This window comes from Anolis sagrei, chromosome 6 (genome assembly GCF_037176765.1).
Source record: "Anolis sagrei isolate rAnoSag1 chromosome 6, rAnoSag1.mat, whole genome shotgun sequence".
Lineage (NCBI taxonomy): Eukaryota > Metazoa > Chordata > Lepidosauria > Squamata > Dactyloidae > Anolis > Anolis sagrei.
The window spans coordinates 8,635,269-8,649,212 of record NC_090026.1 but is presented as its reverse complement, the minus strand read 5'-3'; the positions used below and the strand labels follow the sequence as shown (position 1 = coordinate 8,649,212).

General features: G+C 46.3%; 1 protein-coding gene across 6 annotated transcripts in view; it reads right to left on the bottom strand.

The window, feature by feature from the left end:
* Positions 1–807: 807 nt before the first annotated feature.
* Positions 808–13,944, bottom strand: part of JPH4 (junctophilin 4) — a 47,925-nt gene continuing 34,788 nt past the window's right edge. For 5 of the 6 annotated variants that reach the window (XM_060780002.2, XM_060780005.2, XM_060780004.2 and 2 more), the window contains exons 5-6: positions 12,677–13,293; positions 858–3,064 (exon numbers count right to left, since the gene is read on the bottom strand). In XM_060780002.2, the coding sequence (XP_060635985.2) occupies positions 2,984–3,064; positions 12,677–13,293 (698 nt within the window). In that variant the 3' untranslated portion in view covers positions 858–2,983. Of the gene's footprint in view, positions 832–857; positions 3,065–12,676; positions 13,294–13,944 lie in introns of those variants that run through there. The other variant, XR_010910117.1, reaches the window with a different exon arrangement.

Below are 13,944 nucleotides of genomic sequence, written 5' to 3'. Positions count from 1 at the left end.
ACAAAGGCTGCTCCTTCCTTCCTTCCTTCCTTCCTTCCTTCCTTCCTTCCTTCCTTCCTTCCCTCCTCTTCCTCTTCCTCTTCCTCTCCTTCCCTTCTTTCTACTTTCCTTTCTTTCTCTCCTTTTTCTCTTTCCTTCCTTCTTTCTTTCTTTCTTTCTTTCTTTCTTTCTTCCCTCCTCCCTCCTTTCCCCTAATACATGTCACTTCTTTCCCAATGACATCAGAGAGCCACTTCACCTAGAAACAGCTAGTCCAGTGACATCACAGAGGGCCACTTGACCCAGAAACTGCCAGTCCAGTGACATCACAGAGGGCCACTTGACCCAGAAACTGCCAGTCCAGTGACATCACAGAGGGCCACTTGACCCAGAAACTGCCAGTCCAGTGACATCACAGATGGCCACTTCACCCAGAAACAGCCAGTCCAGTGACATCCCAGAGGACAACTTCACCTAGAAATAGCCAGTCCAGTGACATCACAAGGGCTACTTCACTTAGAAATTGCCGGTCCAGAGACATCACAGAGGGCCACTTCACTTAGAAACTGCCAGTCCAATGACATCATAAAGGGCCACTTCACCTAGAAACTGCCAGTCCAGTGACATCACAGATGGCCACTTCACCCAGAAACAGTCAGTCCAGTGACATCACTGACAGCTACTTCACCCAGAAGCAGCCAGACCAGTGACATCACAGTGGGCCACTTCAGTTAGAAATTGCCAGTCCAGTGACATCACAGAGGGCCACTTCACCCAGAAACAGCCAGCCCGGTGACATCACAGTGGGCCACTTCAGTTAGAAATTGCCAGTCCAGTGACATCAGAGGGCCACTTCACCTAGAAACAGTCAGTCCAGTGACATCACTGAGAGCTACTTCACCCAGAAATTGCCAGTCCAGTGACATCACAGAGGGCCACTTCACCCAGAAACAGCCAGTCCAGTGACATCAGAGGCCACTTCACTTTGAAATTGACAGTCCAGTGACATCACAGAGGGCTACTTCATTCAGAAACAGCCAGACCAGTGACATCAGAGGGCCACTTCACCTAGAAACAGCCAGTCCAGTGACATCACAGAGGGCCACTTCACCCAGAAACAGCTAGTCCAGTGACATCAGAGCCAACTTCACTTGGAAATTGACAGTCCAGTGACATCACTGAGGGCCACTTCACCTAGAAACCGCTAGTCCAGTGACATCACAGAGGGCTACTTCACCCAGAAACAGCCAGACCAGTGACATCAGAGGGCTACTTCACCTAGAAACTGCCAGTCCAGTGACATCACAGAGGGCCACTTCACCCAGAAACAGCTAGTCCAGTGACATCAGAGCCCACTTCACTTGGAAATTGACAGTCCAGTGACATCACTGAGGGCCACTTCACCTAGAAACCACTAGTCCAGTGACATCACAGAGGGCTACTTCACCCAGAAACAGCTAGTCCAGTGACATCAGAGCCCACTTCACTTGGAAATTGACAGTCCAGTGACATCACAGAGGGCTACTTCACCTAGAAACAGTCAGTCCAGTGACATCACAGAGAGCTACTTCACCCAGAAGCAGCCAGACCAGTGACATCAGAGGGCCACCTCACCTAGAAACTGCCAGTCCAGTGACATCACAGAGGGCCACTTCACTTAGTTTTGTAGTACTTACATACATACAAACATACATACTTTGACTTTTATATATATATAAGATATACACACATATATGGCTAGGGATATATGTGTGTGTATGTGTGTGTGTATATATATGTATGTGTGTGTATATATATATATATATGTAAATATATTTTCTAGAACTTCATGCCTTTGGCCCAGACACACTTCTGCTGCCTTAAAGAGGCATTTTCCCAATTTGGTCCTGCAGCAAATACCCACTTTTCCCCCATCTAGACTTGCTATTTTTGGGAATTCCACAGTCCTCTTTGTGAAAAATCCCTCTTCTCCCAAGCAAAAGGAATCTCCCTTTCACCCTCTCGTTAGTTTATAGTATTTAATTTTATTATTCAAACGCTGCGAGAAAAATGTTTATAAAAGCGTAAATAAAAAGTTTTTTAACTTTTTTTCCCCCCTTTTCTTCTTTTTGTTTGTTTGTTCGAAAAGAAGGTTCCGGTTCCCTTGGGAAAAGGAGGTGGCGGAGAGAGAGAGAAGGTAAGAGAGAGAAAAACATGAATATGGAAAAGAAAAAGAAAAAAACAGAGAGAAAGACAAAAACCGTCCTCTTGAATGCTCCCCAAATTTTGAAAATTTGCTCTGCTTTTTTTGCTCCTTCCGCCCCACAGCACCATCTAGTGGTCGAAAAGGGGAGGGCTGCAAGGGAAATTGATCCCCTTGGATTAGGAAATCATTGGCCCCTTCTTCAAAATTCAGAATTTCAAGAGAGCATCTTGGAAGGAGACTGATAGAAAAAGACGATGTTTATGTGTACGGGAATGGAGGAGAGCTTAGTTTTCCCTTTCTTGTCAGGCCAATAGATCTCCTAAAGTTGAAGGGAGAGAGGGGGAAAGGGGCAAGACAGGTCGAAGCTCCCTATAGAGTCAACACTTTAGTGCCTCTTGAGGCGCAAACACATCGCTGAATCTCAACGTGATTCTCTCCCCAAAGCATAGACGAAGACAGGTTTTTTAAAAAATGCCCCACTTGCAAAATGTGGTCCAGAAAGATGGATGGGGCTGAATGGGTGGAAAGATTGGGGGGGAAAGGTGAGAAAGAGGTGGAAGATGGGAGGTGTGGTCGTAGTTTCGGAGAGACAGCAAGAAAAAACAGAGAAATCTCCAGTAGAAAGAGAGCCCTTCGTATGTAAACAATCTAGAAAGGGTCAAAAGGGGGTTAGGGGGCAGGGAGGGAGGTGGGTGGGGTAAAAGATATGTGAAAAAGAGAAAAAGGGGGGCAAGGTAGAAAGGCAGAGGATGGAAAAGAGTCTGTTCCCAAACCGTCGAGGAAACGGGGTCCAAAGCGCCCCCTTGGTTTCCGCCTGTCTCAGGTGAGGAGAAGCGAGAACAGGTAGGCCAGGCTCACGTCAACCAGCAGGACGGCAGCAATGACCAGAGGATGGGCTCCCTGCAATTAAGAGAGAGAGAGAGAAAAGAAAGAATGTGAAGAGCCAGGAGAGAGAGCGAGATCAGCCGATGTTAACTTAAAGGAGTGTTTTCCCAGTTTACCTGTCCAAACGGATTCTCCCCTATGAACCATCAAGGTTATTAAGATCTTCCGGAGGGGCCCTGCTCTCAGTCCCACCACCTTCGCAATTGCGTTTGGTGAGAACGAGGGACAGGGCCTTCTCGGTGATGGCTCCTCGGCTTTGGAACTACCTCCCACCAGAGATTAGATCTGCTCCCTCCCTTCTGACCTTTAGAAAATTAACAAAAACCTGGCTTTAGAATATGGCTTTTGAGGATTGAGTCAATAACCCTTGTCCACATGGAAGGATGACGATGAATTGTGACTGTATTGACAACTTGGCTTGTGTAATGTGATGATGATGTTTTTATTGTACTTATATTTTTAATGTATAATGATGATGCACTGTGTTGTTTTTGTATATTACTGTATACAAGCACATGTTGTGAACCGGCCTGAGTCCCTCCTAGGACTCCTGAGTCCCTCCTATATAAAACTTCTAAATAAATAAATCTGGAAAAATCCGGATTACGTTTATTGCAGCCACTCAATGACAATAGGAATGGCTGGCTCGTAGGCCCCAGTATTCGCTGGCCACATGGACATTTCCTACCTCCATAATCCTCTCAAGAATCCATTGTTTCCCTCTCGTCCTGCCTCCCTCTCTCCTGGTTCGTCAGGACGCCGAGGCGACAAAAGCCCAGCGATTGGCCCAGGGGCTCAGGAGGTGGGCAAGCCTCCTCCCAGCTGTAGAGCGCCAGCCAATCATCGTCGAGCCAGCAGAGGGGTGGGGAATGGGAGACCCCCCCCCCCCCAATAAAAGATAGTAACTTATAGTTTTGCTAAGTACAAGGACACCAGACTGGATAATAAGGGTTAAGCCTTGGTCAATTTGCCAAGACACTAACAACAACAAGAACCTGTATTGTCGAAGGCTTTCATGGCTGGAATCACTAGGTTCTTGTGGGTTTTTTCGGGCTATAGAGCCATGTTCTAGAGGCATTTCTCCTGACATTTCGCCTGCATCTATGGCAAGCATCCTCAGAGGTTGTGAGGTCTGTTGGAAGTAGGAAAAATGGGTTTATATATCTGTGGAATGGCTGGGGTGGGGCAAGGAGCTCTTCCCTGCTGCAGTTAGGTGTGAATGTTTAGCTGATCACCTTCATTAGTAGGTTCTTGTGGGTTTTTTCGGGCTATAGAGCCATGTTCTAGAGGCATTTCTCCTGACGTTTCGCCTGCATCTATGGCAAGCATCCTCAGAGGTGTGAGGTCTGTTGGAAGTAGGAAAAATGGGTTTATATATCTGTGGAATGGCTGGGGTGGGGCAAGGAGCTCTTCCCTGCTGCACTTAGGTGTAAATGTTTAGCTGATCACCTTCATTAGCATTTGAAGGCCTGCCTGAGTCTGGGAAAATCTGTTGCTGGGAAGTGTTAATCTGTGCCTGGTTTTTTCCTCTCTGTTGTTTGGCTGTTATAATTTTAGAGTTTTTTAATACTGGTAGCCAGATTTTGTTCATTTTCATTGTCTCTTCCTTTCTGTTGAAATTGTCCACATGCTTGTGGATTTCAATGGCTTCTCTGTGTAGTCTGACATGGTGGTTGCTGGTGTGGTCCAGCATTTCTGTGTTCTCACCTTCATTAGCATTTGAAGGCCTGCCTGAGCCTGGGAAAATCTGTTGCTGGGAGGTGTTAATCTGTGCCAGGAAGGTGATCTGAAGGTGATCAGCTAAACATTCACACCTAACTGCAGCAGGGAAGAGCTCCTTGCCCCACCCCAGCCATTCCACAGATATATAAACCCATTTTTCCTACTTCCAACAGACCTCACAACCTCTGAGGATGCTTGCCATAGATGCAGGCGAAACGTCAGGAGAAATGCCTCTAGAACATGGCTCTATAGCCCGAAAAAACCCACAAGAACCTAACAACAAGAACCCTTCCTATGTTAGATAGTGTGTACATTTAATCAAGATTTTATGCCCTATGTTTCATATATAGCAGAAGGTAACACATTTATCACTGAGAAACCACCTCCCTTTACACTTATGTGCTCTCTTGAACTTATATGGGACTCTGGTCGGAGGGATAAGTGGGTATGTTTTCTATATCATGATTTCTATATTTCTATATTCCTCCCTGTGTATCTGACCTTTTCCTGACCCTTTTGCCCAATTCCCCTTTATTGAAAAATGTATAAAAATGTATAAAAATACACATCCCACCATGCAGAAACAGTGGATGTGGCTCTTAATGAGACAAGTCGTATTATCACAGGATGTCTACACCCTACACCACTGGAGAAATTGTACTGTTTAACTGGTATTGGACTACCTGACATCCGCCAGGAAGTAGCAGCCAATAATGAAAGGACCAAGGCAGTGACATCTCTGACCCATTCCCTGTTTGGATATTAGCCAGCACACCAATGCCTTAAATCAAGGAATAGCTTTCTAAGATCTACAGAGAAACTCGCAGGAACACCTCAGCAAGCAAGAGTCCAAAAGTGGCAGGCTAAAACCCGGAACCTCAATCCATGGCTCATACCAAATGAGAGACTCCCTCCTAGGCACACAGAAGATTGGGCGACTTGGAAGGCACTGAACAGACCATGAGCTGCAGAGCTAACCTAAGAAATGGGGCTACAAAGTGGAGTCCACAACATGCAAGTGTGGGGAAGAGCAAACCACAGACCACCTATTTCAATGCAGTCTGAGCCCTGCCACATGCACAGTTGAGACCTTCTTATAGCAACACAAGAGGCACTCCAAGTGGCGAGCTACTAGTCAAAGGACATTTGGTATAACGACAAGTTTTTAACTTTATTTGTCATAGAATCATAGAGTTGGAAGAGACCTCATGGGCCATCCAGTCCAACCCCCTGCCAAGAAGCAGGAATATTGCATTCAAATCACCCCTGACAGATGGTCATCCAGCCTCTGTTTAAAAGCTTCCAAAGAAGGAGCCTCCACCACACTCCAGGGCAGAGAGTTCCACTGCTGAACGGCTCTCACAGTCAGGAAGTTCTTCCTAATGTTCAGATGGAATCTCTTTTCTATTAGTTTGAAGCCATTGTTCCGCTTCCTAGTCTCCAGGGCAGCAGAAAACAAATTTGCTCCCTCCTCCCTATGACTTCCTCTCACGTATTTCTACATGGCCATTATGTCTCCTGTCAGTCTTCTCTTCTTCAGGCTAAACATGCCCAGCTCTTTAAGCCGCTCCTCACAGGGCTTGTTCTCCAGACCCTCCTCATTTAGTCGCATTCCAGCTTGTCAATATCTCTCTTCGATTGTGGTGCCCAGAATTGTATTTTTAAATACATTACAACTGTACCCTCAAATTGCTTCTGACATGATAAATAATGACATGAAAATGAACAAAATCTGGCTACCAGTATTAAAAAACTCTAAAATTACAACAGCAAAACAGCAGAGAGGAAACAACCAGGCACATCTTAACACCTCTCAACAAAAGATTTTCCCAGGCTCAGGCAGGCCTTCAAATGCTAATGAAGGTGGTCAGTTGAAACATTCACACCTAGCTCTAGCAGAGAAGAGCTCTTTGCCCCACCCCAGTCATTCCACAGAAATATAAACCCATTGTCCTATTTCCAACAGACCTCACTACCTCGGATGATGCTTGCCATAGATGCAGGCGAAACGTCAGGAGAAATGCCTCTGGAACATGGCCCTATAGCCCGAAAAAACCCACAAGAACCTAGTGATTCCAGCCATGAAAGCCTTCGACAATACATGATAAATAATAATAATAATATATTATATTATATTATAATATTATATATTATTATATTAATATTATATATTATTATATTATATTATATTATTATTATTATTATTATTATATATTATTATATTAATATTATATATTATTATTATATTATATTATATTATTATGATTATGATTACTGAGGCAGTGCTGTGTGTGTCATGTTTTGCTTTTGCCAGCTAACACTCAGGGGTTAACATCCAAGTTGTCTGTTCAATTCCCGGCTTGGCATCCATTCCTCTTCTCATCAGCCCTCCGAAAAGGGAGAATGCCCAGGAGACGTGGCTCTCAGGCTGCCACCTGGCTGTTCCAACCAGGACCTTTGGATTATTTATGACCTGCAGTCCTGGCTGCCAGAGACTCCCATCGTCCCCCACTGCGGCGCTGTGGGAAGGGCGGGGCCTGTGAGATGCTGCAGTAGAGAAGGAGGGACCAAGCGGAAAGATGCTGCTGCTGCTGCTGCCTAGCAAAGGATGCTGGTTGCTAGGCAACGGGAGGAAGGATGCCAGCCAATCCCCATTGGAACCCGGTTGCTAGGCTTCCTCCTCTGGGCCCTCCCACATCTCTCTTTTGCAGAGTGAAAAGAAGGGGAGGGGGAGGAATATCTGTACTACATTTGCAGTTCAGTGAACAGAAAAAGCAAAAGGGGGGGGGGGTCAAGTGTTAGCCCCCCAAAAACCTAGCACCATTTAAAGGTGGGCACTGTGAGCCAGAGATGGGGAGAAAGGTTCTCGGTTTACACCCAAAAACAGACCACAAGGACCCATCCTGTCTTCAATTTGCAGGAAGGGATGGGCTGGACTAAAACACTGCCAGGCAATCAAACGCTAATCAAGGTGGTCAGTTGAAACATTCACACCTAGCTCCAGCAGACAAGAGTCCTTTGTCCCACCCTGGTCACCCTGGGCGACATATAGGGAGCACACCACCCCTCTGCTGTGTCAGCTCCATTGGCTGCCGGTTCAGTTCCGAGCCCAATTCAAGGTGCTGGTTTTGACCTACAAAACCCTGAATGGTTCCGGTCCAGCGTATCTGTCCGAACGTATCTCCCTCTACGTCCCACCATGGAATTTAAGATCATCTGAGGGGGCCCTGCTCTCAACCCCACCACTTTCCCAAGTGAGGCTGGTGGGGACAAGGAGCAGGGCCTTCTCAGTGGTGGCCCCTCACCTGTGGAACTCACTCCCAGTGGATATCAGGACGTCGACATCACTCCTGTCTTTCAGGAGAAGGGTAAAGACGTGGTTGTGGGACCAGGCCTTCGGGCAATCTGCTAACTAGGTATGGACAACCAGACAAACAGGACCGACAGGACGGATAAATGTGGAAGGAAACTCTGAACTATGAGATAGCGAACATTGACCGGCAATAAGGAGTAATTGGTTTGTATCGGTTTGTATGAAATTTTTATTGGTTTTATTGGTTTTAACAGGTATAGACATAATGTATTGCTGTTGATTGTTAAATTGTGTTATTTGTTTTATTGCTGTAGTATGTTACGGGCATCGAATTGTGCCTTGGATGTGTAAGCCGCCCTGAGTCCCCTTCGGGGTGAGAAGGGCGGGGTAAAAGTAAACCAAATAAATAAATAAATAAATTCCACAGATATATAAACCCTTTTTCCTAGTTCCAACAGACCTCACTACCTCTGAGGATGCTTGCCATAGATGCAGGCGAAACGTCAGGAGAAATGCCTCTAGAATATGGCCATATAGCCCGAAAAAAACCTACAAGAACCTAGTGATTCCAGCCATGAAAGCCTTCGACAATATATCATCATCCTTATTGACAAACCTACAACAACCCAACTTGTGATGTGGGGATGATGGGTTCTGTAGTTCTGTAGTAGATCTAATCAGCTACTATGAGCCAGAAGTGGAGGAGAGTTCTAATTATCCCCCCAAAACGGACACGAAAATCTCATCCTCCCCCCAGATTGCAAGAAGAATTACTAGAACTCCGTTCATCCCCAGCTACGGTGCAGCGTGAGGATGATGGGTGCTCTAGTATCATTTTTGAGGTGGGATGGGGCTGATCAAATGGGGTCCTGTGTGCAAGAGGTGAGGGAAATGGGCTCACATCTTCAACCGAAAAATAAACAAAAAAGACTCATCCTTTCCCAGTTTTCAGGAGGAATTCGGTTGGACAGCGACTGCATTCCAATGTGTGGCATGGCGATAATGGGTGTGGTAGTAGTACCCATATTGGGCCGATCTAATGGGACACTATGAGGCAAGGTTATTTAGCTATGATTCTGGTTGGGATGGGAACTGTATTAGATTAGCGCTCAGAATAGAATTCAGTTCTTGTGGGGTTTTTCGGGCTATATGGCCATGTTCTAGAGGCATTTCTCCTGACGTTTCGCCTGCATCTATGGCAAGCTTCCTCAGAGGTGAGGAAGCTTGCCATAGATGCAGGCGAAACGTCAGGAGAAATGCCTCTAGAACATGGCCATATAGCCCGAAAAAACCCACAAGAACTGAGTGATTCCGGCCATGAAAGCCTTCGACAATACATCAGAATAGAATTCTTTGGGGGATTTTCTCCCACTATTATTTCGAGGGAAGTTTAGTCCCCAAACTGGGAGCTTGTCTCTGGGGCAGAGGGATATTCTTCTATTCATTTGGATGACTGAGCCCCCAGTTCCCACCACACTGTCATGTTTGGAAAAACAACAAGGCTGGGAATTTCCATGGGCCAGTGGGACATCTTGGGAGCTGAGCAGCCAAGTCCCACTGCCCCAGTTTCCTCTCTGGATTTTGTTGTTATCTCAGTTGGGGATGCTTTTTTGCACGGATATTTGAGAATAATGTAGGATTTTTTTTAGGGGAGAAGGGGGCCCTTAATAAAGGAAATACTGGGTTGTTGTAGGTTTTTTTCAGGCTATATGGCCATGTTCTAGAGGCATTCTCTCCTGATGTGTCGCCTGCATCTATGGCAAGCATCCTCACTACCTCACTACCTCTGAGGATGCTTGCCATAGATGCAGGCGAAACGTCAGGAGAGAATGCCTCTAGAACATGGCCATATAGCCCGAAAAAACCTACAACCCAGTGATTCCGGCCATGAAAGCCTTTGACAATACAAAGGAAATACTGTATTCCTGGCTTTCTAATAATGCAAGACCGAGCCAAGTTGGGAGGGATCAATGGGGTGGGTGGCAGCGACATGAAGGTTTAGATGGACTTTAGAACTAGAAAAAGGTACACATATATGTGTATGTTTGGGATGAAATACACATTTGTGATGCCCTTGTTATGCCAGCCAGAAAGGGGGGGGGGGAGTAAAATATATGCCAGCTATTGGAGCACACTAATTTCTCCTTCCGTGTAGAGGGAAAAAAGGGTCATGATAGTGTCAAATCTGTGTGAAACATCTGTAATATATTAATGCTTTAAGTGATTTGAACTGATTTGTTTGTTTAATTCATATTATGATTGTGATAGATTTTAAATTGCGTTGTTATTTAATGTTGTGAGCCACTTTGCATCTCAATAAAGAGATAAATGTGGGAATTTATTTCATGTCAGGAGCAACTTGAAAACTGCAAGTCGCTTCTGGTGTGAGAGAACTGGCCATCTGCAAGGACGTTGCCCTGGGGATGCCCGGATGCTTTACCATTCTGTGGGAGGCTTCTTTCATGTCCCTGCATGGGGAGCTGGACCTGACACATAGGAGCTCACCCTGCTCCCTGGATTCGAACCACAGACCTTTCGGTCAGCGGTCCTACTGGCACAAGGGTTTAACTCATTGCACCACCGGGGGCTCTTTAATGTGGGATTGTTATAATTATTATTAATTATAATAATTATTAATCTACTGTATTATTAATAATAATGGAGCCCCGGTGGCACAGTGGGTTAAACCCTTGTGCCAGCAGGACTGAAGACCGACAGGTCGTAGGTTCGAATCCGGGGAGAGTGTGGATGAACTCCCTCTGCCAGCTCCAGCTCTCCACACGGGGACATGAGAGAAGCCTCCCACAAGGATGGTAAAACATCAAAACATCCGGGCGTCCCCTGGGCAATGTCCTTGCAGACGGCCAATTCTCTCAGACCAGAAGCAACCTGAAGTTTCCCAAGTCGCTCCTGACACAACCAATTTTTTAAATAATAATAATAATACAGTAGAGTCTTGCTTATCTAACTTTCAGTAATCCAATGTTCTGTATTATCCAATGCAGTCTGCCTCCCACCTGGATCCACAGTTGTTTCAATACATCGCAATGTTTTGGTGCTAAATTCATATAGTAATTACTACATACCATTACCATATTTTGAATTGTTTTTTCTGTCAAATTGTTGTAAAACATGATGTTTTGGTGCTTAATTTGTAAAATCATAACATAATTTGACATTTAATAGGCTTTTCCATAATCCCTCCTTATTATCCAACATTTTTGCTTATCCAATGTTCTGCTGACCCGTTTATGTTGGATAAGCGAGGCTCTACTGTACTTAAGTAAACATCAAGCAGCACGTGACTACAATATATCTTTTTGCACCCTGCATAGAATCTATACCATCTTTGTCATGCACTGGTGACCTCAAGGTTGGACTTCTGCAATGGGCTATCTTTGTACCAAGTTTGGAAACTCCAATTAGTACAAAACATGGCAGCCAGATTAGTTACGGGAACATCTAGGAGTGAGTATAGCTCACCGTATTAAAGTGACTCCACTGGTTGCCAATTAGTTTCCTGGCAAAGTACAAAGTGATGGCTATATCCTGTAAAGCCCTATATCAGTGGTTCTCAACCTGTGGGTCCCCAGGTGTTTTGGCCTACAACTCCCAGAAACCCCAGCCAGTTTACCAGCTGTTAGGATTTCTGGGAATTGAAGGCCAAAACATCTGGGGACCCACAGGTTGAGAACCACTGCCCTATATTGTTTGGATCCAGGTTACCTACAGGAATGCCTTCTCCCATACAGTCCAACTCAGACAATGAGGTCCTCTAGGAGAGGTTTGTTTCAACCAGCCAGAACCTAACTGGCAACCATCACCCAGAGGACCTTTTCATCAGGTCCCAAGAAATCTTTGGAATAGCTGGCTGTTAGCATTTTGACCAGAGCCAACCTTCAGAAATGGGGCTACAAAGTGGAATCCTCGACATGCGAGTGCAGAGAGGAGCAAACCACAGACCACCTGCTGCAATGCAACCTGAGCCCAGCCACATGCACAATGGAGGACCTTCTTGCAGCAACACCAGAAGCACTCCAAGTGGCCAGATACTGGTCAAAGGACATTTAATCAACTACCAAACTCACACATTTTGTATTTTCTCCATTTGTTTGCTTTGTTCTGTTAGAAATGTAATATAATTGACTGGCTGCCCTGACACAAGAAATAAAAGCATTTTGACAGCTATATCAGCTGTCAAAACGTAAGATTGAAGTAAAGACCTATCTCTTCCCAATTTTAAACTATGAATTTTAAATGTACATTCAGTTTGTATTTTAATATATGCAGAACATCTGTATATCTCACTCATTAAGTTAAATCATGAATACGCCCAGTGCAAGCCACTTATGATAGGTAATTGCATTACTAGAAATTGCACTTGTGGACCACATGTGGCCTAAGAAACTACCTACCACCAACATATAGCATGTAACCCAGGCATGGGTAAACTTCGTCCCTCCGGGTGTTTTGGACTTCAGCTCCCACAATTCCTAACAGCCTACCGGCTGTTAGGAATTGTGGGAGCTGAAGTCCAAAACACCCGGAGGGACGAAGTTTACCCATGCCTGATGTAACCCAACCTTGCTTACCTGTCTCTTCCTTCTCCGCACATCTCCAAGGACCTCTTCTTTTTCTGCTACTGGGGGCCTTGCGTTCCCAAGCACTTCCTCCGCCTGTAGTTCAGGGGCCCCAAGGACTCCGGCGGGTGCTGGATCTACCTGGGCCTCCCCAGCAAAAGGCCTGGAAGCTGCCCCTTCTTCCTCCTCTTCGTCTTCCTCCTCCTCTCGGAGGCTGCCGGAGCTGCCACTGGCAGGGCTGCCCAGCATCTGGGGGTGCCGGGGGACCCTCCCGTAGTCTTCCTCTTCCGCTTCGTAGCTGCTCAACTGCTCCTGCTCCTCCTCCCCCTCCCACAGCCCCTCGGGGGCAAATCCTGGTGTCCGAGAGGGGAAACTGCCCCGGCAGCCCCACTCGTCCTCGGGGTCAGAGGCCTCGGGCAGGAACTGGCGGGGACCCCCGTTCTCCAAGGGGGGCCAAGTCCGCCGAGGGTCCCCTCGCCAGGGCTGCAGCGGCGTAGGAGGGTAACTGGGAGGGAGGCTTGGGTCTGGGGTAACGTCCGACGGGGTGATGCCATTCTCATAGACCCGCGGGCTGTCGTACTCCTGGTAGTCGGTGTCGGTGCCTTCAGAATCCAACTGGCCACGAGGCTCTGCAAAAAGGAGGAAAGGTCAGCTTATTTATTTGTCATGTCAGGGCAACCAGTCAATTGTATTACATTTCTAACAGAACAAAACAAACAGACAGACAAAACACAAAATTTGCAACTTTGGTAGTTGATTAAATGTCCTTTGACCAATATCTGGCCACTTGGAGTGCTTCTGGTGTTGCTGCAAGAAGGTCCTCCATTGTGCATGTGGCAGGGCTCAGGTTGCATTGCAGCAGGTGGTCTGTAGTTTGCTCTTCTCCATACTCGCATGTCATGGATTCCACTTTGTAGCCTCATTTCTTGAGGTTGGCTCTGCATCTCATGGTGCCAGAGATCAGTCTGTTCAGCGCCTTCCAAGTCGCCCAGTCTTCTGTGTGCCCAGGGGGGAGTCTCTCATTTGGTATCAGCCATTGGTTGAGGTTCTGGGTTTGAGCCTGCCACTTTTGGACTCTTGTTTGCTGAGGTGTTCCAGCGAGTGTCTCTGTAGATCTTAGAAAACTATGTCAGCATGCTGGCTGATACCCAAACAGGGGATGAGCTGGAGATGTCACTGCCTTGATCCTTTCACTATTGGCTGCTACTTCCCGGCAGATGTCAGGTGGTGCAATATTGGCTAAGCAGTGTAATTTCTCCAGTGGTGTAGGGTGCAGACAC